The 25075-nt window shown below is 68.9% G+C and overlaps 11 protein-coding genes across 11 annotated transcripts; 5 read left to right on the top strand and 6 right to left on the bottom strand.

Annotated features, from left to right (window-relative positions):
• Positions 1-882: 882 nt before the first annotated feature.
• Positions 883-4424, top strand: V1510DRAFT_404265 (uncharacterized protein; the record flags this gene model as incomplete). The annotated part of the gene is made up of 2 exons (XM_066932225.1): positions 883-3274; positions 3307-4424. 2 exons carry the CDS (start codon positions 883-885, stop codon positions 4422-4424), a joined length of 3510 nt encoding a protein of 1169 aa, XP_066787631.1.
• V1510DRAFT_420568 (U1 zinc finger-domain-containing protein) lies at positions 4408-6098 on the bottom strand. Its single transcript, XM_066934468.1, has 4 exons — positions 5934-6098; positions 5867-5888; positions 4825-4911; positions 4408-4794 (listed from the first exon to the last, which is right to left on the bottom strand). Exons 1-4 carry the CDS (start codon positions 5940-5942, stop codon positions 4460-4462), a joined length of 453 nt encoding a protein of 150 aa, XP_066787630.1. The 5' UTR covers positions 5943-6098; the 3' UTR covers positions 4408-4459.
• A 145-nt stretch (positions 6099-6243) lies between these two features.
• On the top strand, positions 6244-9373 carry V1510DRAFT_426853 (Metallo-dependent phosphatase-like protein; the record flags this gene model as incomplete). Its single annotated transcript, XM_066935183.1, has 7 exons — positions 6244-6339; positions 6371-6396; positions 6429-6486; positions 6517-6669; positions 6700-7076; positions 7238-7251; positions 7791-9373. 7 exons carry the CDS (start codon positions 6244-6246, stop codon positions 9371-9373), a joined length of 2307 nt encoding a protein of 768 aa, XP_066787629.1.
• Positions 9359-10039, bottom strand: V1510DRAFT_420562 (uncharacterized protein). Its single transcript, XM_066934467.1, has one exon. It carries the CDS (start codon positions 9838-9840, stop codon positions 9433-9435), a length of 408 nt encoding a protein of 135 aa, XP_066787628.1. The 5' UTR covers positions 9841-10039; the 3' UTR covers positions 9359-9432.
• A 582-nt stretch (positions 10040-10621) lies between these two features.
• Positions 10622-13274, bottom strand: V1510DRAFT_437899 (uncharacterized protein; the record flags this gene model as incomplete). Its single annotated transcript, XM_066935587.1, has 4 exons — positions 12561-13274; positions 12249-12434; positions 10776-12215; positions 10622-10745 (listed from the first exon to the last, which is right to left on the bottom strand). The coding sequence occupies exons 1-4, from the start codon at positions 12794-12796 to the stop codon at positions 10622-10624; spliced, it is 1986 nt and encodes a 661-aa protein (XP_066787627.1). The 5' UTR covers positions 12797-13274.
• Positions 13275-13355: 81 nt separating this feature from the next.
• On the bottom strand, positions 13356-17335 carry V1510DRAFT_420556 (uncharacterized protein). The gene is made up of 4 exons (XM_066934466.1): positions 17029-17335; positions 16703-16847; positions 15887-16671; positions 13356-15855 (listed from the first exon to the last, which is right to left on the bottom strand). The coding sequence occupies exons 1-4, from the start codon at positions 17135-17137 to the stop codon at positions 13511-13513; spliced, it is 3384 nt and encodes a 1127-aa protein (XP_066787626.1). The 5' UTR covers positions 17138-17335; the 3' UTR covers positions 13356-13510.
• Positions 17336-18158: 823 nt separating this feature from the next.
• V1510DRAFT_420549 (SGS domain-containing protein) lies at positions 18159-19367 on the top strand. The gene is made up of 3 exons (XM_066934465.1): positions 18159-18382; positions 18415-18508; positions 18912-19367. The coding sequence occupies exons 1-3, from the start codon at positions 18366-18368 to the stop codon at positions 19338-19340; spliced, it is 540 nt and encodes a 179-aa protein (XP_066787625.1). The 5' UTR covers positions 18159-18365; the 3' UTR covers positions 19341-19367.
• On the bottom strand, positions 19335-20645 carry V1510DRAFT_420546 (signal recognition particle, SRP19 subunit). The gene is given in 4 exon segments (XM_066934464.1): positions 19335-19411; positions 19430-19833; positions 19866-19968; positions 20001-20645. 4 exon segments carry the CDS (start codon positions 20373-20375, stop codon positions 19358-19360), a joined length of 936 nt encoding a protein of 311 aa, XP_066787624.1. The 5' UTR covers positions 20376-20645; the 3' UTR covers positions 19335-19357.
• Positions 20646-21243: 598 nt separating this feature from the next.
• V1510DRAFT_404256 (PQ loop repeat-domain-containing protein) lies at positions 21244-22287 on the top strand (the record flags this gene model as incomplete). The annotated part of the gene is made up of 5 exons (XM_066932224.1): positions 21244-21354; positions 21387-21497; positions 21528-21903; positions 21935-22137; positions 22168-22287. 5 exons carry the CDS (start codon positions 21244-21246, stop codon positions 22285-22287), a joined length of 921 nt encoding a protein of 306 aa, XP_066787623.1.
• A 409-nt stretch (positions 22288-22696) lies between these two features.
• Positions 22697-23926, top strand: V1510DRAFT_420538 (oligomeric golgi complex component, COG2-domain-containing protein). The gene is made up of 3 exons (XM_066934463.1): positions 22697-23319; positions 23351-23431; positions 23462-23926. Exons 1-3 carry the CDS (start codon positions 22849-22851, stop codon positions 23867-23869), a joined length of 960 nt encoding a protein of 319 aa, XP_066787622.1. The 5' UTR covers positions 22697-22848; the 3' UTR covers positions 23870-23926.
• On the bottom strand, positions 23876-24995 carry V1510DRAFT_420537 (mitochondrial 54S ribosomal protein uL1m). Its single transcript, XM_066934462.1, has 2 exons — positions 24885-24995; positions 23876-24814 (listed from the first exon to the last, which is right to left on the bottom strand). Exon 2 carries the CDS (start codon positions 24802-24804, stop codon positions 23941-23943), a length of 864 nt encoding a protein of 287 aa, XP_066787621.1. The 5' UTR covers positions 24805-24814; positions 24885-24995; the 3' UTR covers positions 23876-23940.
• Positions 24996-25075: the final 80 nt, after the last annotated feature.

Genomic DNA, 25075 nt, shown 5'->3' with positions numbered 1-25075 from the left:
GCGGCGCGGCCGGCGCGGCGTACGCGGCGCACGCGCCGACGGGCCCGCAGGCCGTCGCAGGCACCCGCGTCGGCGTGCGTTGGCGTGCAGGCGCGCGCACAAGCGGCGCGACGGCGCGGCGGCGCGGCGGCGCGGCCGGGCGCGACGCGCGGGACCGCCGCCGCTGCCGCGCACCGCCGCCCGCGCACCGCCGCGCGCCAGCCGCCAGCGCCGCCCAGACGCCAGCCTGGCGGCGCGCGCTGCAGCCGCCGCGCGCGCGCTAGCGCGCTAGCCGAATGTGGCGCTCCGGTCTCGGTGCGTGCCTGATTGGCCCTAGCGCGGCAGCGTGCAGGCGGCGCCGGCCGCGCGGGTCGCCGCGCTCAGCCGCGGTCAGCCGCTTGCTGCGCGATGCCACCGCGGCGGCGCGCGCGGCTAGATATGTCCCGCTCCGGCTAGCCGCGTGCCCTAGTGCTCATCGGCGGCCTGGCGGCGCCGCGGCGCCAGCCGCCGGCCTGGCCGGCCCGGGCGGTTCCCCACGTTCGGCGCCGGATTTGACAGCGCCTTACCCGGCTATCGCGAGTTCCGCTTACCCGGCCCGGCCGTCTTCATCTCGCCGCCGACTGCCAGCAGCAGCGACACCGCTGCCGACACAGACTGTGCCCCCCCATCCGCACGCCCCCGCGACATCAGCCGGTGCCGCCGCCCGACACCGTCTGGACCTGCGCACGGCGCAGAGCTCTCGACAGCCCGCCCCTGGGCGGCCCCCATCGCTCCCCGGCGACCCGCGGAGGCGCCCACGACCGGCCCGCCGCGTCCGCAGCGCAAGCGGAGCCCGCACAGCGGCCGCCGCGCGCCCTGCGCGCCCGCCCCGCGGTCCATCCGCCCCCGGCGGCCCCTCCCCTGATGGCCGACGCCCACTGCTGGCCGGACCCGTCGCCGTACGCCGGCGCGGGGCCGACCCCAAGCCCAGACCTGCCGGCCCCGGACGGCCCGGCACCGGACGGCCTGGCCCCCGCCGCCGGCCGGCCGGTGTCGTACCTGGCTGGCACGCCCGTGGCGCTGGCGCCGACCCAGACGACGACCAACACGACCACGACGACCACCACCACCACCACCACCACCTTCACTTCCTTCGCCGACCCCTACGCGCGCGCCCTCGACCGCGGCCACGCCCGCTCGTCCTCGCTCTCGCTCCTCCCGCACTCGCCGCCCCCCACCGCCGCCGCGCCCGGCCTCGACCCCGCCTACATCTCGCTCGAGGCCGCCGCCGCCGTCATCGCCGGCGACGAGGCCGTCCGCCAGCACGCCGGCCTGGCCTCGGTCGCGCTCTCTGTCGTCAGCCACCGCCTGCTCAACGACTTCCTCGACTACCTGCTCTTTCTCTTCCTCGCGCGCGCCCGCTCGCCCGTCTTCGCCGCCCTGCGCCGGTCCATCCTCCAGGTCTTCCGCACGCAGATCGCCCGCGACGCCGTCTCCGAGGGCGAGGCCGAGCTGCTGACGTACGTGCACTCGGCCGAGGAGGAGCTGGCGCTGCTGGACGAGCAGCAGCTCGACTTTGTGCCGGCCACCTTCGACGTCTCGGCGTCGTGGACCGTGTCCCGGCTCAAGTGCATGGTGTACTCGTCGCTGAGCGACATCGAGGAGGCCGACGTGGTCGAGTTTCTGCCGGACCACGCGGCCGGCCTGTTTGCGCTCGGCACGGCCGACGCGGCGAGCTCGATCACGCCGGTGGTGACCATCTTCCTGACGTCGATTCTCGAGTACATCGGCGAGCACGCGCTGCTGGTGTGCGGCCGCATCTCGCTCAACCGGTTCCTGGTCTCGTACCAGGCCGAGCAGCAGCAGCGGCACCAGCAGAACGTGCCCGAGCCGGCGTTTGCGGGCCCGACCGTGGTGTTCATCCAGGACGCCGACATCGAGCGGCTGGCGTTCGACGCCCAGCTGGGCCGGGTCTGGCGCCACTGGCGCAAGCGCGGCAAGGACTTTGCCGTGCCGACGGACACGGTGTCGTCGCCGATCCTGGACTCGCAGCGCATGTTCATGGACCAGGTGCACTCGCGCAACAGCAGCCTGACGGCGTCGCCGGAGCTGGAGCAGGACGCCGGCCGGGACAGCCCGGACGGCTGGCCGGCGAGCGGCGCGAGCGGCCCTGCCGGCGGCGCGGCCACCAGCCCGGCCACCGGCCCCGCCAGCCGCCCCGCCAGCCGCCCCGCCAGCCGCGACGACCGCGCCGACGGCCTCGAGATCGACCCCGCCACCGGCACGTTCAAGCCGCTCAAGCAGAGCGTGATCCAGGACCGCCGCAAGTCGCGGCCGCGCAGCATCGACACCGCCCGCCATCCCAGCACGCAGTCGTCGCTCCTGGCCGACGAGGTCTTTGCGGTCCTCGGCGACGACGACCTCGCGCCGCGGCTCGCCGGCCTGGCCATCCACGGCTCGGACAACGCCAGCATCGGCGAGCTCCCGGCCGAGCCCGCCGACGACGACGACGTCGACGACGTCGACGCCATGGCCAAGACGTACGAGTCGTCATACTACATCAGCCAGCACCGGCCGCTGGAGGACATCGCGGACGTCGAGGAGTGCGAGTCCGCCGAGCCCCCGGCCGGTCTCCCGGCCGCGCCCGCGGCCGAGCCCACGCCCCGGCCGTCGTCCGGCGAGTACGAGTCGCCGATCATCCTCATGCCGTCGCCGCCGTCCGAGCGCGACGTCTACTACTACGACACGGACGCCGGCATCGCCGACAAGCTGGCCAAGCAGGCCAGCTCGCTGGACGCGTCCGGGTTCTCGTCGTACTCCAAGCGGCACTCGGCCGCGTTCGCCGGGATCATCAAGCGCGGCCAGACGCCGGCGGCCGGGTTCACGGCGCAGCCGGTGCCGTCCGAAAAGGTGCGCAAGTACGTCTGGATCCGCAACCCGCAGGCGTCGCCGCACACGGACAAGGACGACTCGTCGGACGACGACGACAAGGAGCGGCCGGCGTCGCGCGGGTCGCTGCAGCGGGTCTCGTTCGAGCGGCTGCTCGAGTCGGACGTGACGTTCAAGCTCAACCTGACGCCGGACAAGCTGCGCGAGACCCGCACGTTCTACGGGCTCACGCAGCTGGTCGACCGGCGGCAGCAGCAGCTGCAGCAGCACATGCAGGGCCAGCGCAGCAGCGGCAGCCGGCGCGCGGCCGCGCGGACCGCGCGGCTGGCGGAGGAGGGCCACGGCCCGGTCGGCGCGCTGCGGTCGGCCACGCTGCGGCGGCTGCAGCCGCAGACGTCGAGCGAGGCGCCGCTGCTGGGCTCGCGCAGCGTGTCGGCCGGGTCGTCGCTGCAGACCGAGCCGGGCACGCCCGGCTCGCCGGCGGCGCCGACGACGCCGCGCTCTTTGGCGAGTACTACCACCTGCCGCAGCGGCAGAACCCCGGCAAGGCCAGCATCCTGTCCGGCCAGGCCGCGGACGACGACGAGCTGTCGCCGCGGGCGCGCGCCAGCCAGCGCCGCAAGGCCTCGATCCTCAACCGGCTCGGCTTCTCAGGTATGTCCACGGGCACGGCTTCGGCGGACGAAGCGGCGCCGTCGCTGCGACACCAGCACCTGCAGCGGCGGCACCAGGAGCGCGCGCAGGCGCTGTACGACAGCAGTTTCCCAAAGCCGTCGGGCTTTGGGTACCCGCGACGGAAGCAGGCGCGCAAGAGCGCGGGCACGGCCAGTGCGGTCCAGACTGACGGTGCGACCCACAGCAGTATCACGACGACGGCAGAGAAACGAACGGAGGAGCGAACGGAGGCCGAGCGCGTGAGGCCGTCGAGCCGGGCCAGCTGGACGGGCCGGGCGTCGCCGCGGCGGACGGAGCGCGGCAAGCCGCAGCCGCTGGCGCCGACGGCAGCCAAGCCGCTGGCGCCGGGGCCGCGGACGCCGGCGACGCCGCGGACGCCGGCGACGCCGCGGACGCCGGCGGACGCCCCGGCGGAGCCCAAGGACCCGCCGGGCGAGCCCAAGCCGTCGCCGCGGCCGTCGCCGCGGCCCAGCTCGTACGCGTCGGCGTCGTCGGCCTCGGCCGGCTCGCCCGCGCCGTCCCCCGTGCCGGCCTCCCCCCCGGCGTCCCCCGGCCCGCCCAGCCCCACGGCCGGCTCGCGCAAGTCGTGGATCGCGCGCGACGCCCGCGTCGCTGCCCGCGACGAGTCGCTCCACGACATCACCGAGTTCCTCTCGACCACGGCGCCCGAGCCCGCCGGGGTCGCCCGCGCGGGCTCGCTCTCGGTCCGGCCCAAGCCGCTCACGCGCACGATGCTGGTCTCGATGTCGCCGTCGATCTCGACGTCGATCTCGACGCCGTCCTCGCTTGTCTCGGGCTCGACCACGTCGCTCGTCTCGGTCGCGACCACGCTCTCGCGCGCGTCGTCGCGCAGCGGCCGCGGCAAGAAGGGCGAGCGCTGGCTCGGCATGCTCAAGAACTAGGTGTAATAGATAGTAATGTACATAAGTCTTTACAGTCACCGCGCGTGCGCCTTGGCCAGGTGCGCCGGCGGCGTGAACTGGATGTGGTCCAGGCCCTCGCCGCGCGCCATGGCCGTGCGGATCTGCGCCAGCACGTGCGGCGGCGGCGGCGGCAGCCCGCCGGGGATCTCGGGCATGCCGGGCGGCGGCGGCGGCGGCACGAACCCGGGCGGCATGTTGGAGTACGACGACGGGCCGGTGGGCGCGTTGACGATCGACGCCTGGCTGGCGCTGCGGCCCTGCCCGCCGTGCCGCCCGCCCTGCGTGCGCTGCTCGGCGTACTGCGCCGTGATCGAGTCGATGATGGCCTGCGCCTGCTCCTGGCTGATTTCTGCTGTCAGCGGGCCCGGCGAGCACTTACGCTGGTAGTAGTCGATCACGTTCTTGATGTGGTTGCGGCCGCTGTTGTGGGCTCGCCGCACGCTGATGGAGTCGTGCGTGAGGAAGACTGGGGTTAGCAGGGTCGGGGCGCCGCACGGTGTGCGGCTCGCGCGGCGGCGTGCGGCTCGCGCGGCGGCGTGCGGCTCGCTGCGCCGCATGGCGTGCGGCTGACAAACACTGCGAGCCTCCGGCGGCGACTCCGTCGAGGGTGGTGCCCTGCGGGCAGGCCATGGCGCCGCACGGCATGCGGCTCGCGCCGCACGGCGTGCGGCTGACAGACACTGCGAGCCTCCGGCGGCGACTCCGTCGGGGTCGTGCCCTGCGGGCAGCCGTGGCGCCGCACGGCGTGCGGCTGGATCGCTGCGCCGCATGGCGTGCGGCTGACAAACACTGGCGAGCCTCCGGCGGCGACTCCGTCGAGGGTGGTGCCCTGCGGGCAGGCCATAGCGCCGCACGGCATGCGGCTCACGCCGCACAGCGTGCGGCTGACAAACACTGGCGAGCCTCCGGCGGCGACTCCGTCGAGGGTCGTGCCCTGCGGGCAGAGCGCTCTGGCCTGCCCGCAGGGCACCACCCTCGACGGAGTCGCCGCCGGAGGCACGCGGCACAAGCCACGCCTGCCCGCAGGGCAGCCACCCTCGACGGAGTCGCCGCCGGAGGCTCGCAGTGTTGGCCAGCCGCACGCCGTGCGGCGCGAGCCGCATGCCGTGCGGCGCAGAGGGCCCCTCGTCAACCGGCATCAGTGCCCCCGACAGGCGCGCCACCGGCGGCCGCCGGCCCGCGCCGACGCCGCCAACGGCTCGGCGTCGGGGGCACGCCGGAGACACACCAGAGAGGCCAGCAGAGACGGCGCCGCCATCGGCCGTTGAGCCGCCCATCGGGCGCGCAGCGCCGCCGTCGCGCACTCCGCAGGCCGCGGTCGCGCACCCAGCCGCGCAGCAGCGCGCACAGCGTCCACAGCGGTGTCCCAGCGCCGGTCGCGGCCGCAGCAGGCCGCGCCGCGTGCACACGGATCAGCTTACCCTCACAGTAGTCGCAGTAATAGTGCTCAGGTCAGCCAGCGTCCACAGGCGATCGGGCATCACTTATCTTGGGCATCGTGTCCCGGGCACAGCCTGGCTCGTCGGTCGCGTGCTCCTGAGTGTCGGGGGGACGGCAATGTCGCGGGGCTGGTGCGGCGTTGTTTGTCGTTGGTAATATGGCGGCGGGAAAATTCGACTTCGCCAAAGAAGCCGTCCAGGTGCGGATTCCAGCATCAGCCCGACCAAGCGGCCGCGAGTCACGCACACGCGCGGACAGCAGCAGAAGGCAGCAGGCGACCCGGACGCAGAGCCAGGTCGGACGCAGGCGCGCGAGCGAGCATCCAGCGGCACCCCAGACCGCCGGCCCAACGGCAACGATGGCAGCAGGCAACGCGGCAAGCGCGGCGCTGCTGATGAAGCAGTACCAGGAGCTGGTGAACCCGCGCAAGGCGATGCCGTCGTTCACGATCGAGGTAGGCGGGCGCGCGGCGGGGCTGACGGCAGCTGCGGGACGACGACATCTACGTCTGGTAAGGAGAGCACGCGGCGGGGCTGACGCCAGGTCGATCGGCGTCATGATTCTCAACCGCGAGTCGGCGTACTACGGCGGCTACTTCAAGGTACGCCCCCCGCGGGCGCGCTGACGGCAGGCCGAGATGCAGTTCCCCAAGGACTACCCGTTCAACCCGCCGACGTTCCGGTTCCTCAAGCCGCTCTACCACCCCAACGTCTACCTCGACGGGCGCGTGTGCATCTCGATCCTGCACGCGGGCGAGGACGCCACGTCCGGCGAGCGCCCAGAGGTACGTGCCGCGCGGGCGCGCTGACGCCAGGAACGCTGGAACCCCGCCCAGAGCGTGGAGTCCATCCTGATCTCGATCGTGAGCCTGCTCGAGGACCCCAACCCCGACTCGCCGGCGAACGTGGACGCGTCCGTGGCCTGGCGCAACGACCGCGACGAGTACAACCGCCGCATCAAGCGCCAGGTGGAGGCCTCCAAGAGCGACCTGCCGCCCGACTTTGTGTACCCCGAGAGCGACGTCTACGTCAAGCCGGCCTCGCCCCGCATGGACGACGACGACGAGTTCTGGTACGAGAGCGCGGGCGACGACGAGGACCTCGACAACTTTGACTTTGACGACCTCGACGGCGACGTCAACGACAGCGCCTCCGACCTCGACCCCGATGCGCCCGCCGACAGCTCCAGCAAGTAGCCGGCGCGAGCCGCACGGACTTTCATCATCGGTTCTGGCGTTCTGGGCCCGCATCTGCCCTTTATTTTTACGGATAATAGTATACTTATGGATCTTGCGGGGTAGCGCCTGCGACGCGGCCACGCGAGGGCGAGTGTGCTGCGTGCGGGAGGCGCAGGGTGCGCGGGAGGCGTAGGGCGCGCGGGAGGCGCACGGCGCGCGGGAGGCGCACGGCGGGGGAAGCCGATCCGGCTCGGCGGAGTGCGCCGTGTGCCGGTGTGTAGTTCTGCCGGCGGCCGCGGTCGAGTCGCCGGCGGCCGTCGGCGGCGATCCGGGCATCGTTGCCCGTTTGGCCGCCCCGGGCGCCGGTCTACGCGCTGGCCGTGCGGGCGGCCGTCGACGGAGCCGAGGCCCGCGGGAGCGCCGCACGGCGCGCGGCGCGTGTGATAGCGAGCCGCACGGCGTGCGGCGCGCGCGCCGCACACTCTGCGGCTCGGGCCGGGCCGCCGCCGCACGGCGTGCGGCTGGCGCCGCGCGCGGTGCGGCGCCCCTGCACGGCGGGCGCGGTGCATCTGCGCCCCAACCGTCGCGCCCCGCGACGGCTGTGCCCGCCACCGGTGTCACCCGCCGACACCGCTTTTTTTTTCCTCCACGCTCCCCAGACACCACGGGCAGTCGCCAACTTCAGGCAGCAATATCGTCAGACATGACGTCCCCCGGCGTCTCCAAAGTGACCAAGGAGCTCGAACAGACCAGCATCATGCCCGCGTACTCGTCGGACGACACGGCCACGGTCGGGTCCACGGACGACGAGTCGGTGTCGTCGGCCGAGGAGCGGGCGCCGCCCACAGCCGAGGAGCAGCAGCAGGCGGCCGAGCTCAAGGACCAGGCCAACAAGAAGCTGGCCGCGAGCGACTACCAGGGCGCGATCGAGCTGTACTCGCGCGCAATTGCGCTCGACAGCACCAAGGAGGTGTACTGGGCCAACCGCGCGCAGGCGTACATCAAGGACGAGGCGTACGGCGCAGCGATCGCGGACGCCAGCGAGGCCATCAAGCTCAACCCGGCGTACGTCAAGTCGTACTACCGGCGGGCGACCGCGCAGATGGCGCTCGTCCGGCCCAAGGAGGCGCTGAAGGACTTCAACGCGGTGCTGGCGCGCGCGCCGAGCGACAAGACCGCGCGCGCGCGCCGCGACGAGTGCCAGAAGATCGTGCGGCGGCTGGCGTTCGAGGCCGCGATCGACGCCGGCGAGGACAAGTCGCCGTCGGCGGACGTCGAGTACGAGAGCATGACGGTCGACGCTGCGTACGACGGCGTGCGGCTCGAGTCGGCCACGGAGCGCACGGCCGACGGGCGGCACCCGCGGCTGGTCATGACCCGCGAGTTCATCGAGGACATGATCGTGCGGTTCAAGGCCGGCAAGCGGCTGCCGCGCAAGTACGTCTACGCGATCCTGATCGAGGTCATGAAGATCTTCCGGGCCGAGCCGACCATGGTCGAGTTCGCCGTCCCGGCCGACGGCACGGTCATGTCGGTCTGCGGCGACACGCACGGCCAGTTCTACGACCTGCTCGAGCTGTTCCGGTTCAACGGCATGCCCTCGCCCGAGCACGTGTACCTGTTCAACGGCGACTTTGTCGACCGCGGCTCGTGGTCGACCGAGATCGCGCTGCTGCTGCTCTCGTTCAAGTGGCTGTACCCCACCCGGTTCTTCCTCAACCGCGGCAACCACGAGACCGACGACATGAACCAGGTCTACGGCTTCGAGGGCGAGTGCAAGGCCAAGTACTCGGAGAAGATCTTCAAGATCTTCTCGGAGTGCTTCTCGACGCTGCCGCTGGCCACGCTCATCGGCGACAGCTACCTGGTCCTCCACGGCGGCCTGTTCTCGAACGACGACGTCTCGCTGGCCGACATCCGCAAGCTCAACCGGTTCGCCCAGAAGCAGCCCGGCCAGAGCGGGCTCATGATGGAGATGCTGTGGACCGACCCCCAGCCGCAGCCCGGCCGCGGCCCCAGCAAGCGCGGCGTGGGCATGCAGTTCGGCCCGGACGTGACCAAGCGCTTCTGCGACAGCAACGGGCTGCGCGCGGTCATCCGCTCCCACGAGGTCCGCATGGGCGGCTACGAGGTCGAGCACGACGGCCGCCTGATCACCGTCTTCTCCGCGCCCAACTACTGCGACTCCCAGGGCAACAAGGGCGCTGTCATCAACATGACCGCCGACTACGAGCTCAGCTTCGAGACCTACGACGCCGTCCCGCATCCCGACGTCAAGCCCATGGCCTACGCGAGCAACTTCATGATGTGATTCTTGATTGTACTATACACGTTTCCTGCACATCTGTACTCTACCAAAATGCGATTTGCTTACTGTGCCTGCGCCGCCCAGCCGCGCGCGGGGCCGACGATGCCCTGCGCGAACGGCGATGTGCGCGCGACCTGCAGACCGACCCGCTGCGCGCCCTCCACCAACGCCAGCGTGCGGTTGTCGACCCAGAACCCGCTGATGGCGCTGCAGAACTCGCGGAACTGCTCGCCGGCGGCCACGCGCACGTAGCACTGCAGCCCGTCCACTTTGAGGATGTCGCAGGCGATCGTCTGGCCCATCAGCCCGAGACTGCGCACCACCGCGAGGTCGATCAGCCGGTACCACGTCATCTCGTCGGCCGTCTCGGCCACAGCTGGCTCGGTCACGACCTGCAGCAGCGCGTAGTTCCAGTCGAGGTCGCGCAGCGTCGTGCGCTCTTCGATCACGGCCGGCGCGGTCTGCGCCATCCTTGCCTGGTCCGTGTGTTGCCCAGCGTTGCCGATCCGATCGCCTCTGGATCAATCGGTGCAGAACCAGTGGCCCGTCGATCGCGGCTCGTGCTGCCTGGCTGTGCCGCGCTCGGAGGCTTGTGTGCAGTGCTGCGCCGGTTCTTGCAAAGTTCTGCGCAGATTTGCTTAACTACAGGTTTGTCCCAACACCGCGCTGCTGCGCCGCACGCTGTGCGGCTCAAAACGCCGGAGCCTTCTAGCCGCAAAATGCCAGCTGGCCTGCCGAAGGCAGCTACCCCCGACGGAGTCGCCGCCGGAGGCTCACCTGTCGAGCCCCCGGCGGCGACTCCGTCGAGGGTGGCTGCCTTCGGCAGGTCGTACCCGCGCCGCCGGAGGCTCACCTGATACGAGCCTCCGGCGGCGACTCCGTCGAGGGTGGCTGCCTTCGGCAGGTGGTGCCCGCGGCCGACTGCACCCTTGACGGGGTGGCTGCCGAGGGCATGTGCTACGTGAGCCACAGCTTGCGGGAGCGCCGCACGTCATGCGGCTGGGAGCGCCGCACGGCGTGCCTTGCGCCGCACGTCATGCGGCTGGCAGCGCCGCACCGCGTGCGGCTGGCAGTGCCGTTCTTGCGCCGCACGTAATGCGGCTCAGCGCGCACTGCCCGCCGCATCGCGTGCGGCTCGAGATCGCGTATACCAATAGATTGCGTAACCAAATTCACCAGATATCCCGGGCGGCCCGTGCCGCCCAGCGAGACGATGCGTGCCAATGTCGTTAAGGAATGAATGCAATGCGGTCAGCGCCAGTCGGCCTTCGGAAAGAAGCGCGGCCCGATGAAGCCGTTGAGATAGATCCCCTGGATGTCGACGCTCCCCCGCGGGTTGGAGCTGTAGATCTGTATGTACACATAGGTCGCGGAACTGGGTCAGCGGGGCCGGGGGCAGACTTACAGTGGACTGTCGAACACGATCTTGTAGATCGACTTGTTCTCGGGGATCTCGAACTTGGCCACGGGCTCGGCCAGGGTCTCGGCGTCGGGCTCGTCCGCAGAGGGGTGGACGTCGTCGCGCGGGCGCGCGCGCTCGTCGAGGTTGAGAAACAGATTGTCGTCGTCGTCGTCGGCCTCGGGCGGCTGCGGCAGGTCCTCGGTGTTGATGACGCGCACGTTGCGCGCGTCCGGCGCGCCAAAGAAGCCGAACGTGTTGTCGAGGCCGAGGCGGCGGGCGGCCGCGGTGCGGCCGCGGAAGCCGGTGTACGGCAGGTGCGACGCGCGCAGCACCCGCGAGTGCCCGGCGTTGATGTTGTACAGCCGCGAGAGCAGGTTCGCGCGGCTGTAGCTGGCCGGGCCGGCAAACGCAGCGTCGGCGTCGTCGCCGTCGCCCGCGTCCTCGTCCTCGGTCAGGTCGACGACGTCCCAGGCCAGCGGCGACCACTCGTCGGCGTCGTCGGCGCACTCCGGCGACGACCGCAGCGACGCGGCCACGCTGCCGGCCGTCGCCGACGGCGTCACCGGGTACTGCTTCGCGTAGCGTTCCATCTGGCGCATCTGGCCGCGCGTGTGCGGCACCAGGTTGTCCTTGGTCATCGACACAAACACGAGCCCGTACTGCACCGACCACGAGTAGCCCGAGGTCGGCGCCTTGATGATGAGCTCGTGCAGCGTGAACGGCTTGCCGCTCGTGTGCTTGAGCACGATGTTGCACCGCGATCGCTGCGACTGGTATACGGACGGCGCCACCGAGAGCATGTTGCCCGGCTTGCAGTCGTCGCCCGTCCAGCCGCCGTCGCAGTACACGAGCTGGAGGTCCAGCAGCCACGGCTTCTCCTTGAGGTCGTTGGCGGCCGCCTCCGCGCGCTTGCGCCGCTTAGCCGAGTTCTCGGCGTGCTGCGCGTCCCAGCGGCGGACCGAGTTGCGCCGGCGGAGGCTCGAGCGGCGGCCCAGCCCGCCGAGCAGCGACGGAGTGAACGCGTTGAGAATGCTGGCCACGTCGCGGGCCGCGCCCGACTCGAGCTCGTTCTCGAACGGGTCCAGCAGCCGGTCGGCCTCGTCGGCCTCGTCGCCGTCGGCCAGCCCGCGCAGCGACTGCAGCCGCGTCAGGTCCGATCCGGGCACGTCCCGGTAGAAGATCGGCGGCAGCGCGCTGTTGTGCCTCAGGATGCGGTCCAGCCGCTCGAGACTCTGCTCGGCAGCGTGCGACCGCGTGCCCCGGGCCGTCAGGCTGCTGCTGCCGGTCACGGCGGCACCGTGCAGGCCACGCAGGACCGACGAAGGGCTGTTGCGCAGCGCCGAGCCGGAGATCGACGTGCCGGCCATGCTGCGCAGGCTGGGCGTCGACCCGGACCGCGAAAGATCGTCGCCGTCGTCGCGCCGCCGCAGGTTCTGCGTGCTCCTGCTGTCAGACCGCGCCGTGCCGGCGGCGTACCTGACGAACGACACGGGCGCGAGCCCGGCCGCGAGCCGGCTGGCCGAAGACGCGCTGGTTTCGGTCGAGCCCTGGCCGGGCGGGCCAAACGCGGACGCGCGGAACTCGGGCGACGCGCGCCAGCTGTCGAGCGCGGCCGTCCAGCCTTCGGCGCGCAGCCGGGCGCGCCGGGCCTCGTTGGTCTCGCTGCGGCGGGGGAGAGGGGGGGGGAGCGGTGCCGGCGAGGAGGCGGGCGGCGAGGAAGGGCCGTCCGGTGCCGGCGGCGCCGGCGGCGCGGCGGCGGCAGCCGCCCCGGCAGCGGCGGCAGCCGACTCCGCGGGGTCTGCGGGGTCTGTGGGGTCCGCGGGCACGGTCGGCACCTCCGCGGGCGGCGGCGTGCGCTCAGCGGCCGCCCCAGCCGGCGACGCCGGCCGATCCGGCCGTCCAGCCGATCCGCCGCTGGGGCCGGCGTCGGCCACGGCGCCGCCAGTTCTCCCGCCCGCGCTGTCCACGGCACCGTCACGCGGCACTGCCGCGTCTGTCTCGTCTCGCGAGACGCTCTCGCTCATGGTCGTGGCTCTCGTCGGCCTATCCGTCTCGCGGAGTTGTCCGAGCTGGCCGATGTGATGTCTCGCCGCGGGCTGCGTGCAGCCGTCGGTGGCAATCCAGTCGGCCGTTCAGCGGCCAGGCGTCTGGCACGGCTCTGCGGCCGCCTTCGTCGGCGTACGGGGCCGATTGAGGGCTCTGGGGTGGTGGTGCCGGCGGCGCGGTGGTGGCCGTGCGCGCGCGGGCAAGCTGGTTCGTGGACTGGGCGCGCGCGGTGTCTGGGCGCATGCGTCTGCCAGTCGTCGCGTGTCTGCTGGTTCTCGGCCGTCGTCCGGTCGCTGAGCGCGGTGTCTGTCGGTTGCGGCCAGGCTGAGTGGTCCGCGGACGGAAGATCCAGACACAAGCGTCGCGCGGCGCGACGGATGGGGCACGTGTGGCGTGCGGCGGCGCGGGTGCGCGGGCCTCCGCCATAATTCCCGACGGGGCGGCGCGCCGCACACGGTGCGGCGGGGCGAGCCGCACGGCGTGCGGCGGGACGAGCCGCACACGGCGCGGCGCGGCTAAGCCGCACGCCGTGCGGCGTGCGTAGAAATATTTATTACCTAACAGACAAACCTGCGACGCCTGCCCAGCGAGACGCTGCGTCTACCAAGTAGACCGGCACAGTGTCCTCTAGAAATGTAAACAACAAAACTGAACAGAAGCACACGGCGAGAGAGGGTTTTGGGGCACGCGGCCTAGTTTTTGATGAAGATGGCGCGCTCGTGGCGGAAGCCCGTCTTGTACGACGTCTTGTCGAGGTGGTCGAGCCCGAGCAGGTCGTCCTCCTTGGCGACGTCGTACAGGACCTCGTCGTCGTCGAGGTAGAGCGGCTTCGAGTACGACGCGCGCTGCAGGAGCGCGAACTTGATCTTCTCGAACTTCTTGTCGTCCGCGCCCATGCGGCGCTGCAGCCGCTCCTTGGTCTCGGCGAAGCGCTCGCCGGGCTTGATGACAAAGTAGAAGGGCACGCCGTGGCCGCGGATGGGCTCCTTCTGGAAGTGGTAGACCTGGATGTACTTGTCGTCGGCGCCCTTGTCGAGGTCGTCCGGCGAGAGCTGCTCGGCGTAGAGCTGCGACGACTCGATCACCGAGATCACCGGGTGCTCGAGCGACAGCAGCTTGTGGATCTTGTTCATGTGCACGGCGAAGATGCGCACCTGCGCCGTCGCCTCGTCCGTCAGCCCGGCCTTGGCCTTGAGCAGCTCGAGCGCGTCCTGCATGGTGCCGTTCTTGGGCACGAGCAGCTCGTGCGTGGTCTCCTGGCTGACGCCGTCCGACAGCCACGTCATCTTGAGCACCTTCTTGGTCTCGAGCTCGGACAGGCTCACGTCGAGGACCTCGTAGAACAGCATCGTCGACACGTTCTGCAGGTAGCCCTGCTGCAGGATCTGGTTCAGCGGCATGTTGGCCACACGCTTGACCACCGCCCGCGGCACTCCCGACGTGTGCGACGTCGTGAACCGGATGTGCGTGGGGTCGCACTGCAGGTGCGCGGCCACCTTCTGCGCCAGCTGGTCGTAGACGTCGAGCTTGCTGAACCACAGCTCCATCTCGGTCTGGATGGGCTGGTTCGCAAACCGCGGCTTGAACGTCAGCAGGATGCGGTTGTGCAGAAAGTCGTAGAACGTGATCACGTCGTGGTAGCCGGCCACGGCCGCCAGCTCCTGCTCCGAGTACTGCTTCTGGAAGCAGATGATGTCGCCGTCCTGGATCTCGGCGTCCTTGTACGTCTGCTTGGGCTTGATGGCCTCGATCATCGCCGGCTTGATCTCCTCGTAGAGCTTGATGGGCGTGCCCTCCGGCCAGCCCATCATGGCGTTGATCGTGTGGCTCAGGTTCCAGACCTTGTCCGTCTTGCCGACGACGACGTGGCCGACGCCCTTGAGCGTCTGCGCGACCGCGTCAAAGTGCTTCAGGAACACGACGATCTTGCTCGCGGCCGCGTTGCCGTCCGTCTGCCACGGCTGCGGCTCGCCCGTCGCCGGGTCCACCGGCGCCTGCTCCATCCACAGCCGCAGGTCGGCGTTCTTGCTGGACATGCGCTCCCGGATCTCCTCCAAAGTCTTAAAGTCGTTCTCCTCAATCGGAATGTCCGGCCGGATCGTCTTGTTCTGCCGGCCCACCATTATCCAAAATCGTATGCTCGCCGGGTTGGCAATGTCCAGCTCCTTCGACACCTGCTGGCGCAGGTCCGCCAGCGTCGACGTCTTGAGCACGCGGAAGCTCAGCGGCCGCGACTCGACGGGGTAGTCCTCCAAAACGTGCGCGTCGTCCGTCCACGGCGCGAGGTCGAATCCCTGGTAGTTCTCGAACTGGTGCTGGTTTATCAGCTTGACCTGGAGGTACAGGTGCTGCTCCTCGCGCTCACGGCGGCGCGCCTCCTCCTCCTTGTGCTCGCGCTCGAGCCGCTGAGACAGGTGCGACGGCGTGTCGGCCGTGGCCAGGTTGCCGAGCACCTGCTCGATCCGCGACTTGCGGTAGTACACGAGCATGTACGCGTTCGAGTGCCGCTTGAGCGAGAACTTGTTGAGCGGCCGCAGGCCGTACTGGCCCGGCATCGCCGCCGGCTGCTGCTGCGGGTCCTCGCCGTAGTTCTCCTCGAGCACCTCGCGCAGCGTCGCGCGCGTCACCCGGTCGTCGTCGAACTTGAACCAGTCGCCGTCCTTCTCGGGCTTGAGCAGCGCGTAGTAGTGCCCCGCGTTGAGGTCGCCGCTGTGGACGAGCACGCCATGGAGAACGTAGTCCCACGACTCGTCCCGCGGCGCGTCCTCGCTCAGGTACCGCTCGAGGTTGATCTCGAGCGGGAACTCGTGCCGGTCGTTGATCTTGACCATCATGTCCCGGTTGAAGTCGTACTCGAACCGCTTGAGCTGCAGGTGCAGCACCGGCGGAAACGACTGGAACACGACGCCCTTCTCGGCGTCTTGCAGGCCGAAGCCCGTGGCCTGGTACTGGTTCTCGCCCGAGAGCGTCTCGACCTGGACGTAGTCCACAAACGAGTCCGCCAGGTTCTTCATGCCCTTGACGTTCAGCTGGATGTCTGCTGTCAGCGCGCCCGGTCCGCCACGTACCCCAGAAGTCCTCGCTGCGCGACGACTCAAAGTCGACGTTGATGCACTTGACGAAGCTCTTCATCTGGCCCACAAACAGCTCTGTCAGCGCGCCGTCGACCTTGGTGCCCTTCATCTTGCCCTCCAGATTGTCCATGAGCACGCGGTTGAACTCCTGCACGTCGTGCTGCGTGAACGCGTCCGTCGTGTCCCAGCCGAACGACCGCGTCAGCTCGAGCGTGCCCACGGGGTGCGGCGACGTCTGCAGCTGGTAGAACACGCGCTGCAGCGCCAGCGGCACGCTCGAGATCGGCTCCTCGCCGTCGGTCGGGATCTGGTAGACCGCCTTGCGGAAGTACCGCGTGAAGTACAGCGACTGCAGCAGCGAGTTCATGTAGCACGTCGCGCCCTGGTTCTTGAGCCCGACAAAGCCCGTCTCCTTCTTGGAGTTGTAGTTGACAAAGTTGTGCCAGAGCACGCCCGTGGGGTCGCTGATGATGCGCACGTACGCCGTGATGATCACCTGGTCGTCCTCGACGATCGGGATGTCCCGGTTCTCGTGGCGCGTCGTCAGCTTCCTCAGGTCGTAGAACTTTGTGAAGCCCCAGTCCTTCTCCTCGGGCGTGAACCGGTGGCTGGCGTGGTGCTCCGAGTACACTGTGGGGTCCGAGACGTTCGACAGCACCAGCCCGAACTGCGCGCACACCGCCCACTCGTCCGGCGTCTCGTACCCGGGCGGCGCGCTGCACTCGAGGTACATGGACATGTGGTCCGAGTTGTTGCCGGCGGGGAAGAGGAGCACGCGCCTGCGGTCAGCACGTCCGGCGCCGCACGCACCATTCAAAGTCGCCGCACTTGAACGCGGGTCCGTGGAGCTTTTTCTCCAGCTTCTTCCAGCTGTCGATGTTCCAGATGCTGTAGGCCTCGGTCTCGACCTCGAGCTCGTCCAGCGGCGGGCAGAGCTTGTTCATCATCGCGGGATCTGCCCGTCAGCACGCCCCCCACGCCTCCATCGATCGCCTGCCGGCGCGGCATCGCGTCCGCCGGTCGCGCGCCCGCTGCTGCGACCCCGCCCGCGCAGCCGCCCACATTGCGCGCCCGGATCGCTCGCCCGCCGGCCGTGATCGATGAAAGGCCCGCCCAGACGGGCCCAAACAACGTACAGTTATCCGCCGGGATCAGCTGGCTTGCGCCGTCCAGCTTCCCGTCCGCGCCCGCCGCCTGCGCGCTCTCCAGCAGCGGCGAAGGCGTGCTCGGAGTGTCGATGGACATGTTCTCGTTATCAGTGTCGTCCTAGAAAAAGCACACGTTAGAAACCGTTCTGGGGACGGGTACGGCTTCACCACTCCCACCCGATCCGTCCCAGTCCCATCTGGCCGCGCACCGCGCCATCCGGCCGGACACGCGGCAGCGATGGGGCGCGGCGGTGGCGCCCGCGGACGTGCGTGGCCGCAGCCAGGCCCCGCGGCCAGCCACTGCCGGCCCTGCGCCGGCCCAGCCGGGCCCAGCCGGCGGTCGGCGCGCCGCGGATGGCCGCCGGATGGCCCGTTCGCGCCGCGTCCGTCCGCGCCGCGTCCCCGTAGCCGCCACACCGCGCCCTGCCGCCGCACCCCGCGCCGCGGCGCGATCGGACGAGCCCGGCCCGGCCTCGTCAGCCCAACTTACCGCAGACGGGTCCGCGAGTCCCATGAGCGGCTTGTTCGTGTCCATCGCTGACGCCGACAGAGTCGAAAAAAGAGAAACTAGCGAGGAAATCAAGGTGGACGGAATTGTAGGTAGCCGGGCTGGGTGCTGGAGAAGACGACGGCGGCGCTATCTGCACACAAACGCTCACGGCTTCTTGCACACGGCTCTAGCGAACGACGTGTCTAGTGGTGCGGTCTGGACAAGCCAGGTCCGGTCCGACAAACTCGGCCTACCAGCAAACAGTTTTGCCGGTGGAAGACGCTGGGGACAATTGCGCTGTGCTGACTCTACCTGGCCAAACCCGCCGCCTGTGCATGCAAACTGTGCAGCTGTTCTGCTCTATGCACCGTTGGCCGATGCGTCGCGACACTGGTTGCAAAGCTGCGCAAAGCCGCTGTCGAACGGCGCTGGTGGATGGATCGTCTGACGACTGCACGGTCTGATGCCGTGTGTTACTGGGCTCTTGCTACGCCGTGATCACGATTGGTCGTACTGCCAGGACCTGGCCGTGACCCGCTGCTTGTGACCCGTCGCCGTGACCCGCACGCCCACGTGACTATGACGACATGTGTCGTGGCGCGCGAGGGCTGTGGCACAACCGTCCCGCGGCGGACAGAACGACGCAGAACGCGACCGACGCTCAGGCGCTGCTTCTGATCCGTAGACGACTCATTGGCCGACGCAGACTGTGGATGGTAAGACGCGGCGGAGGCGGCGCCTGATTGGCTGGCGCAATGTTTGATACGTGCGCCTGCGCACGGACGGCGCGTTTGGGGGGGGAGATCGGTCCCCGCGGCAGTGCTGACGGACAGACATGGCGGGCGCTGTGAGGTGCGTGCGCGCGGCGGCGCTGCTGACAGCAGACATGAATGGTACCAGACGGACGAGGCTGTGACGGTGACCGTGTTTGTGAAAAACGCGCCGAAGGACGCGGCCGTGACGATCCGGCCGGGCGAGGTAGGGCGCGTGGGTTGCCAGGGCCGTTGGCGAGTGCGCGGGAGCGGCGTCACTACGGGCTGGCCAGGCGGCGCGACGTCTGCCGGGCCGGGTGATGTCGGCCGGCGGCGACGGGCGCAGAGAGGGCAGTCGGCGGGCACCGGTGTGCTCTGGCGTGCGACCCAGGGCCGTGCGGCTCGCCGGATCGCGGCGGACCGCTGAGCCGGGCCGCCCAGCGCGGCCAGCCACACTGTGGCGGGGCGGACGACGTGTCAGGCCGCCGTCTGCCGGCAGCATGCAAGTGCTGCGCCGGTGCACGTGGCTGTGCATGCAGCCCGCCTGTTCGGCGAGTCGTCCGCCGGACCGACTCACCGCGCCGTGACCCGCACTGCCACCGCCGCCACAGGGGTACGCTGACATCCAGATCGCGGTTGCCTTCGACACGGCTGCCGAGCCGTTCTCGTTCGAGCTCGGCCCGCTCTTCGCCGACGTCGTCCCTGACAAGTCCACGCATCGCGTGCTCAGCACCAAGATCGAGATCAAGCTCGTCAAGGCCGCCCCCGGCAAGTGGGCTGACATCACGGGCGCGGCCGCGCCGGCCGCTGCCGAACCCGGCCGCGCCAAAAACTGGGACGCGCTCGTGCGCGACCTCGGCTCGACCGAGGAGGCCGACGACGGTCCCGCGTCGTTCTTCCGCAAGCTCTACGACGGCGCCGACGAGGACACCAAGCGCGCCATGATGAAGAGCTACGTCGAGAGCAACGGCACCGCTCTCAGCACCAATTGGTCAGAGGTCAAAAAGGCGCCCGTCAAGACGGAGCCGCCCAATGGCATGCAGGAGCGCAAGTGGTAGCCACATCAATACATTATCTACCGGCGACCGCCCTTGACTCGTAGCTTCTTCGTGTTCGGGCCCGGGCCGCCAGGGCCGCCCGCGCCGCCCGCGCCGCCCGCGCCGCCCATGCCGCCCATGCCGCCCATGCCGCCAAGCATGTTGGCCATGCCGCCCATGCCGCCCATGCCACCGAGCATGTTGGCCATGCTCGCCAGGTCGGGCATGCCGCCCGCGCCCATGCCGGGCATGCCGCCGCCGCCCATGCCGCCGAGCATGTTGGCCAGGCCGCCGTCGCCCTGGAGGTCCTTGAAGATGTTGTCCGAGACGCCGCCGCCGCTGAGCGCCGGGCTGTGCAGGGGCAGGATCGCGTTGACCTTCCAGCCGCGCGGCACCTCCGGCTTCTCCGGCACCTTGTCGCTCGGCAGGCCCGGGATCGGCAGGCTCAGCGGGTCCTCAGGCTTTGTGGGGTGCGTTTTGAGGTACTCGGCAATGTAAATGTACAGCTGGCGTTCTGCCGTCAGCGCGCCCGTCGCAGCCACTCACTGTTCTTGATCGCCGGGTTCGTCGGCTGCTTGGTCTCCGGGTCGCGCAGATTGATGCGCACGCGGCCAGGGTTGGACCAGTCCTTCGGGTGCGTCTTCTGCGGCTTTCGGTCAGCGCCGCGCGCCCGCCACGTACCTCAAACACGACCTGCACGCCGGCCACAGCACACGCCTCGACGAGCGCCTTGGCCAGCGGGTTCTCCACGGCCATGGCCTTGCTCACCCGCCGGCCCTCGCTCTGGGACCGGCTGGCGTCAAAGTACACGGGGTACACGGTCTGCCAGTCCTTGAACATGGACGCGTCGTCGATGAGCTTCGGCGGCAGCCCGCCGCCCATGCCAGGCAGCGGGAAGCCGGGGCCGCCGGGCGACGGCGCCTGGCTGGCCTTGCGCGACGAGCTGGCCGAGCTGGCCGAGCTCGCGCTCACCGGCATGGGCGCCAGCGCATTGCGCGGATCAAAGTCCGCCGGATCGAAATCCATGTTGTCGATATCTTCCACTTCTTCCAGCATCTTGTCTGGTCTGTTGAGCGCCGATGCCGCTTCGTTTCTCACTGTGCGCTGGTGTCGGCTGAGGTCGTCGTCCACGGTGCCGGTCGCCGTCACGGGTGTTATCTAATTTTTTCCGCTACCCGGCCGACCGTTTACCCTGCCCCTGCGCTTTACCCGGACCACACGCGACCTGCTGCAGGTCCAGGTCGCGGACCCGCCGTGGACTGTGGCCAGGGTCCGGACACGGTCCGCGCGCGCGCCCGCGGGGCGCCCCGGGGCGGCCAAGTCCGGGTCTGGGTGCCCGTGGCGCGATTCGTCGTCCACCATCGTCACATGAAAGGCACCGTCGACTCACAAGTCACGGCCTACACCAGCAGGCCGGACTAGCCCGTTCGCGCCATAGATACCGTAGCCTGTGCCTAGTGTTCGTACCTCCACTCCGATATACTTTGGGCGGCCACCACCTGGATTTACACCGTGAGCCCTGTGGCAGACGCAATTAATCGGGCAGCGATTCGAGCAGGCACCACGACAGCCAGGTGAGTCAAGGCGAGGCGTGCGGCGCTGGATACAGGCTCGCCTGCAGCGCGTACGACCACCACCAGATTCGGAACCGTCTGCCATCGGAGCCGGCGATGGCGGAGAACCAGGGCTGACCGCAGACCATTGACTGTCGCCCACGGTTCGACACGACCCACCTGTTCCACGGACGTGCTTGCAGGCCGTCCAGACAGAGGCCAGCCGAGCGCCCAGGACCCAACGTACTCGCTTCACGGCCGGCCGCTCAGACGTGCGAACAAGTTGCCGAAAACGAGCGCTGTACGCGTGTGCTGTGACGAGCCGATCCTCCATAAGACCCCCCAGTCTCGCCGCGCAGGCCGTCGGCAAGATGAAGCTGTACATCCCGTCGCCGCTGAGCAGCGAGGCGCTGTCGGGCGTGTCAGGCTCGATTTCAATAGCCTGCTGGGTTATCGTGTTCTCGCCGCAGCTGTATGACACAGTACGTGGGCGCGCCGACCGTGCTGACCGCAGTTCCGTCGCCAGAACACAGACGACCAATCGCTGTCGTTTCTCTGGCTGTGGTTCATCGGCGACCTGCTCAACATCCTGGGATGTGTGCTGCAGGACACGCTGCCGACGATGGTACGTTTGCGCGCGTGCGCGCTGACCTAGACCATCCTGGCGATCTACAATGCCATGGCGGACGTCGTCATGATCTTCCAGACGGTGTACTACCGCCGGCACCGCATCCGGCGGTACTTTGTGGCCCTGATGGACGGCAAGGACGCCGGCGGGCCCAACGACGAGCCGGAAGACGTCCAGGAGGAGACGTACAGCCAGAGCGTGGTGGTGCCGCTGCGTCGCGCCTGGAAGACGGCGTTCTTCAAGTTCGGCATCGCGCTGATGGTCGTGCTGGCGATCGTCACGGGCCTGTACATCGCGACCGACGGCCACCTGTACGACGCGGCGCACCTGACGTACCGCAGCCGGAACGCGCAGCCGAGCTACGTCGGCCAGGTCGCGGGCTGGTGCTGCACGGTGATCTACGGTAAGTGCCGGCGGGAGCGCGCTGACCGCAGTCGGATCGCGCATCCCCCAGATCGTGCTCAACTTCGCGCAGAAGACGTGCCACGAGACGTCCATCATCTACTTTTTCTTTGCCTCGCTGGGCAACATCATGTTTGTGTTCTCGATCGTCATCTTTGACTCGTCGTTTCACTACCTGCTGCTCAACGCGAGCTGGCTCTGTGGCACGCTGCTCTCGCTCGTGCTGGATCATACGGTAGGTGCGCACACGACCGGACTGACCCAGATCTTTTTTCAGACGCGCATGTACAGACGACCACCGTTCGACGTCGACCTCAAGTCCGTGGACATCTTTGACCACATTGCATTGACGACCGGCGCCATTGTCGGCCAAAAGTCCAGCTAGAGCCTGGCAGACAGTTCAACACGCATCGACGGGCGGCGTGGCCGCCCGCACCTCGCACTTGCACGGCCGCGGCCTTGCGGCCATATTTATGACCCTTGCGCATCGGTCACTCTATAGTTATGGTTTATTATGGCAATGCATGATTCCTCAACGGAGCTATCGTAGCGGGCGGGGGCGCGCCGCATGGTGTGCGGCTGAATGAGCCGCACTCCCTGCGGCTGAAGAGAAGCCGCACCAGATGCGGCTCGGTGCTCGCCGGACCGGGTGCGGCGGGCGTCGCCCTAGACCGCGTGCGCGCCGCTGCAGCCGTCTGCCCCGGCAATTGCCCGAGTCGCGCTCACCCGCACCCAGAGCCCCCCCTGCCAGGGCATGCGCCTCGCGGAACCTCGCCCGGCTGTTGTCGCCGTCAAGCGCTGCGTGCCTGGTTGCCCAACCACCATCACCATTCAGGGGTAAGGCCGCCCACACCGCCAACCGCAGCGTCACAACACGCCGCCCGAAAAATCGGCTACACCCGACACGACCCTCTCTGATAACGCCGCACGGGCACGACCGGTCAGAATGAGCCAGGAGAGCGTGTCCCCCAGGACGATGGATTTCGACGACGATCAGCTGGCACTCAAAATCGATTCGTCCAGTGGACGCACGCGGTCGAATGGGTCCGGCTTCGGCGGGTTTCTGGGCTACAGCCGATCGCAGAGCCGCGCAGACGAGTACGACAGCAGCGACGAGGACAACGACAGTCTGGATGGCAACGGTCTGCCGTTTCCCAAGCCCATCCAGCGGCAGGCGTTCCTGCAGCCAGAGGAGTTCGTCGTCGACAAGTTTCTGGTGTCACAGCACCGGTATCAGCGGCTAGAGGACCTCCACTCGCAATTGTCCAACTGGAGCCGGGTGCTGCAGCAGGAGCTGGTCGAGCTCATCAACCGCGACTATGTCGACTTTGTGGGCCTCGGTAAGTCCGTCTCGGGCGGGGCCAACAACGTCGAGAACATGAAGATGGGCCTCATCAGCTTCCAGCGCGAGATAGAGGTAGGACGGCCGCCGGGCCCGCTGACCCCAGGGCATCTCGAACCGGCTGCAAAAGCTTGTGTCGGAAATCGACGAGGCGTGGCAGAAAAAGCGCGAGATCCGCAAGCAAGAGGTGAGTCCTGGCCGTGCCGCGCTGACCCAGAACCTGGCCCGCCAGCTCCTGACGTACAACCAGCGGCTGGGCGAGCTCGAGATCCTGCTGTTCATCGACTCGCAGGCCGGCGGCCTCGGCGCGGTCGACCTCGAGACGGACGAGGACTTCACGAGCCTGACGTCGCTGCCGCGGCTGCGCCGGGTGACCCAGGTCTACCTCTATCTCAAGCACATCTCCACCCGGGTGCCGGCCGACCACCCGTTTGTGGTCGCCCAGAAGGCCCGGATAGACAAGGTGCTGGCGACGATCCTCAACGACCTCGGCAACGCTGTGCGCGAGTGCCGCACGGCCGACGACAAAAAGGCCGAGCTCATCGACGTGCTGGCCTTGTACCGCGTCCTCGGCGAGGGCGGCGAGGCCACCAAGGCGCTGGCCAAGACCAGGCGACACGCATAATACGGAACGGGTAGATGTTATCTCATTGAATATGTACATTAGAATCCATCAGACAAATCCGAGGACTGGGTCTATGCGAGGATGGAGATGCCGGGGCTGCGGGTCGAATGCAGAATCACCTCCTGCAGAACCGGCTTCTGCTTACCCGAGGCCACGTCCACGCTGCGCCGGAACGCGGCCATGAATGCCTTGATGTTGTTCTCGATCTCCGAGTCCGACAGGCTCGGCCGGCCGATGTTGACCGAGATGTGGTTGTCGGCGGCCTTGAAGTCCATCAGGCCGCGCGCGGCCTCGAGAGCCTCGGCGATCTCGGTCGTGACCGTGCCGCGGCGGGCCGAGGGCATCAGGCCGCGCTGGCCAAGCGTGCGCTGCACCGGCTTGAGCAGCGACAGCGCGTCCGGCGTGGCAAACGCCTTGTCGAACGTGATCGAGTTCTCCTGCACCTGCTTGACCAGCTCCTCGCCGCCGACGTACGTGGCGCCGGCCGCGAGAGCCTGCTCCTTGAGCTCGCCCGACGTCGTGAACACGGCGACCTTTTCGCGCGACACGTCCGTGGGCAGCTTGACCGAGCCGCGGATGGCCTGGATGTTGCGCGGCGCCACGAACTTGACCGTGAGCGAGATTGTGGTCGACGACAGCGCCTGGCCGACCTCGGCCGCCCGGAAGTACCGGCACGCCGTGGGCACGTCCATAAGCACCGGTGTGACCTGCACCTTCTTGGCGGCGGCTCGCGCCATCTGCAGCTTCTTCTTCTCGTCGCGCTTGCGCTTCTCGCGCTCGAGCTGTCTGTTGCGCGCGTCCGCCTGCTGCCGATCGTTGAGGCCGCTCTGGGACTTCTTCTCAGCCGCGTAGCCGCGCGCCTGGACAGCGGTGGCTCCGCGCAGGGCGCCGGCGTCGAACAGCACGGCTCTTTTGAAAACTTGGGCCAAGCTCATGGTTCTTGTTCTGGTGGTCAGCACGTTTCGAGAGGGGAGTTAGAGGGAGTGGCCACTCCGCTGCGGCCAGGGACACTTACTCAATCGGCAGACGCCTGCAATTGTGTCGTAGCTGCGATTCTCACGGCGAAGGCTCCCAATGGCGGGCGTGAAAAATTTCACGCCAGAAAAGTGGTGATAGTCCGGGTAACCTACGACCCGGTCGGTGTTCGCGACATACGCGCTACTGAGTTAAACAAACATGCATTCATAATATACGTCCAATGTCCAG

Source organism: Dipodascopsis tothii (assembly GCF_038497935.1).
Source record: "Dipodascopsis tothii strain CBS 759.85 unplaced genomic scaffold V1510scaffold_26, whole genome shotgun sequence".
NCBI lineage: Eukaryota > Fungi > Ascomycota > Lipomycetes > Lipomycetales > Lipomycetaceae > Neoaidaea > Neoaidaea tothii.
Note: the sequence above shows the minus strand (reverse complement) of the source record. Positions and strands in the feature narration are given on the sequence as shown.

What these genes read in the sequence shown, in the direction of transcription:
- V1510DRAFT_420568 (XM_066934468.1), bottom strand. An exon ending in TTACTGCGACTACTGTGAGG is followed by an intron (nt 4,912 to 5,866) that starts GTAAGCTGATCC and finishes TGCTAACCCCAG; the next exon opens with TCTTCCTCACGCACGACTCC. An exon ending in CGTGATCGACTACTACCAGC is followed by an intron (nt 4,795 to 4,824) that starts GTAAGTGCTCGC and finishes CGCTGACAGCAG; the next exon opens with AAATCAGCCAGGAGCAGGCG.
- V1510DRAFT_420562 (XM_066934467.1), bottom strand. Translation starts at nt 9,840, where the DNA reads ATGGCGCAGACCGCGCCGGCCGTGATCGAAGAGCGCACGACGCTGCGC.
- V1510DRAFT_420556 (XM_066934466.1), bottom strand. Translation starts at nt 17,137, where the DNA reads ATGTCCATCGACACTCCGAGCACGCCTTCGCCGCTGCTGGAGAGCGCG. An exon ending in GCTGATCCCGGCGGATAACT is followed by an intron (nt 16,848 to 17,028) that starts GTACGTTGTTTG and finishes GCTGACGGGCAG; the next exon opens with ATCCCGCGATGATGAACAAG. An exon ending in AAGTGCGGCGACTTTGAATG is followed by an intron (nt 16,672 to 16,702) that starts GTGCGTGCGGCG and finishes TGCTGACCGCAG; the next exon opens with GCGCGTGCTCCTCTTCCCCG.
- V1510DRAFT_420549 (XM_066934465.1), top strand. An exon ending in TGACGATCCGGCCGGGCGAG is followed by an intron (nt 18,509 to 18,911) that starts GTAGGGCGCGTG and finishes GCTGACATCCAG; the next exon opens with ATCGCGGTTGCCTTCGACAC.
- V1510DRAFT_420546 (XM_066934464.1), bottom strand. Translation starts at nt 20,375, where the DNA reads ATGCTGGAAGAAGTGGAAGATATCGACAACATGGATTTCGATCCGGCG. An exon ending in GCGTGCAGGTCGTGTTTGAG is followed by an intron (nt 19,969 to 20,000) that starts GTACGTGGCGGG and finishes GCTGACCGAAAG; the next exon opens with CCGCAGAAGACGCACCCGAA. An exon ending in GAACCCGGCGATCAAGAACA is followed by an intron (nt 19,834 to 19,865) that starts GTGAGTGGCTGC and finishes CGCTGACGGCAG; the next exon opens with AACGCCAGCTGTACATTTAC.
- V1510DRAFT_420538 (XM_066934463.1), top strand. Translation starts at nt 22,849, where the DNA reads ATGAGCCAGGAGAGCGTGTCCCCCAGGACGATGGATTTCGACGACGAT. An exon ending in GCTTCCAGCGCGAGATAGAG is followed by an intron (nt 23,320 to 23,350) that starts GTAGGACGGCCG and finishes CGCTGACCCCAG; the next exon opens with GGCATCTCGAACCGGCTGCA. An exon ending in GCGAGATCCGCAAGCAAGAG is followed by an intron (nt 23,432 to 23,461) that starts GTGAGTCCTGGC and finishes GCGCTGACCCAG; the next exon opens with AACCTGGCCCGCCAGCTCCT.
- V1510DRAFT_420537 (XM_066934462.1), bottom strand. Translation starts at nt 24,804, where the DNA reads ATGAGCTTGGCCCAAGTTTTCAAAAGAGCCGTGCTGTTCGACGCCGGC.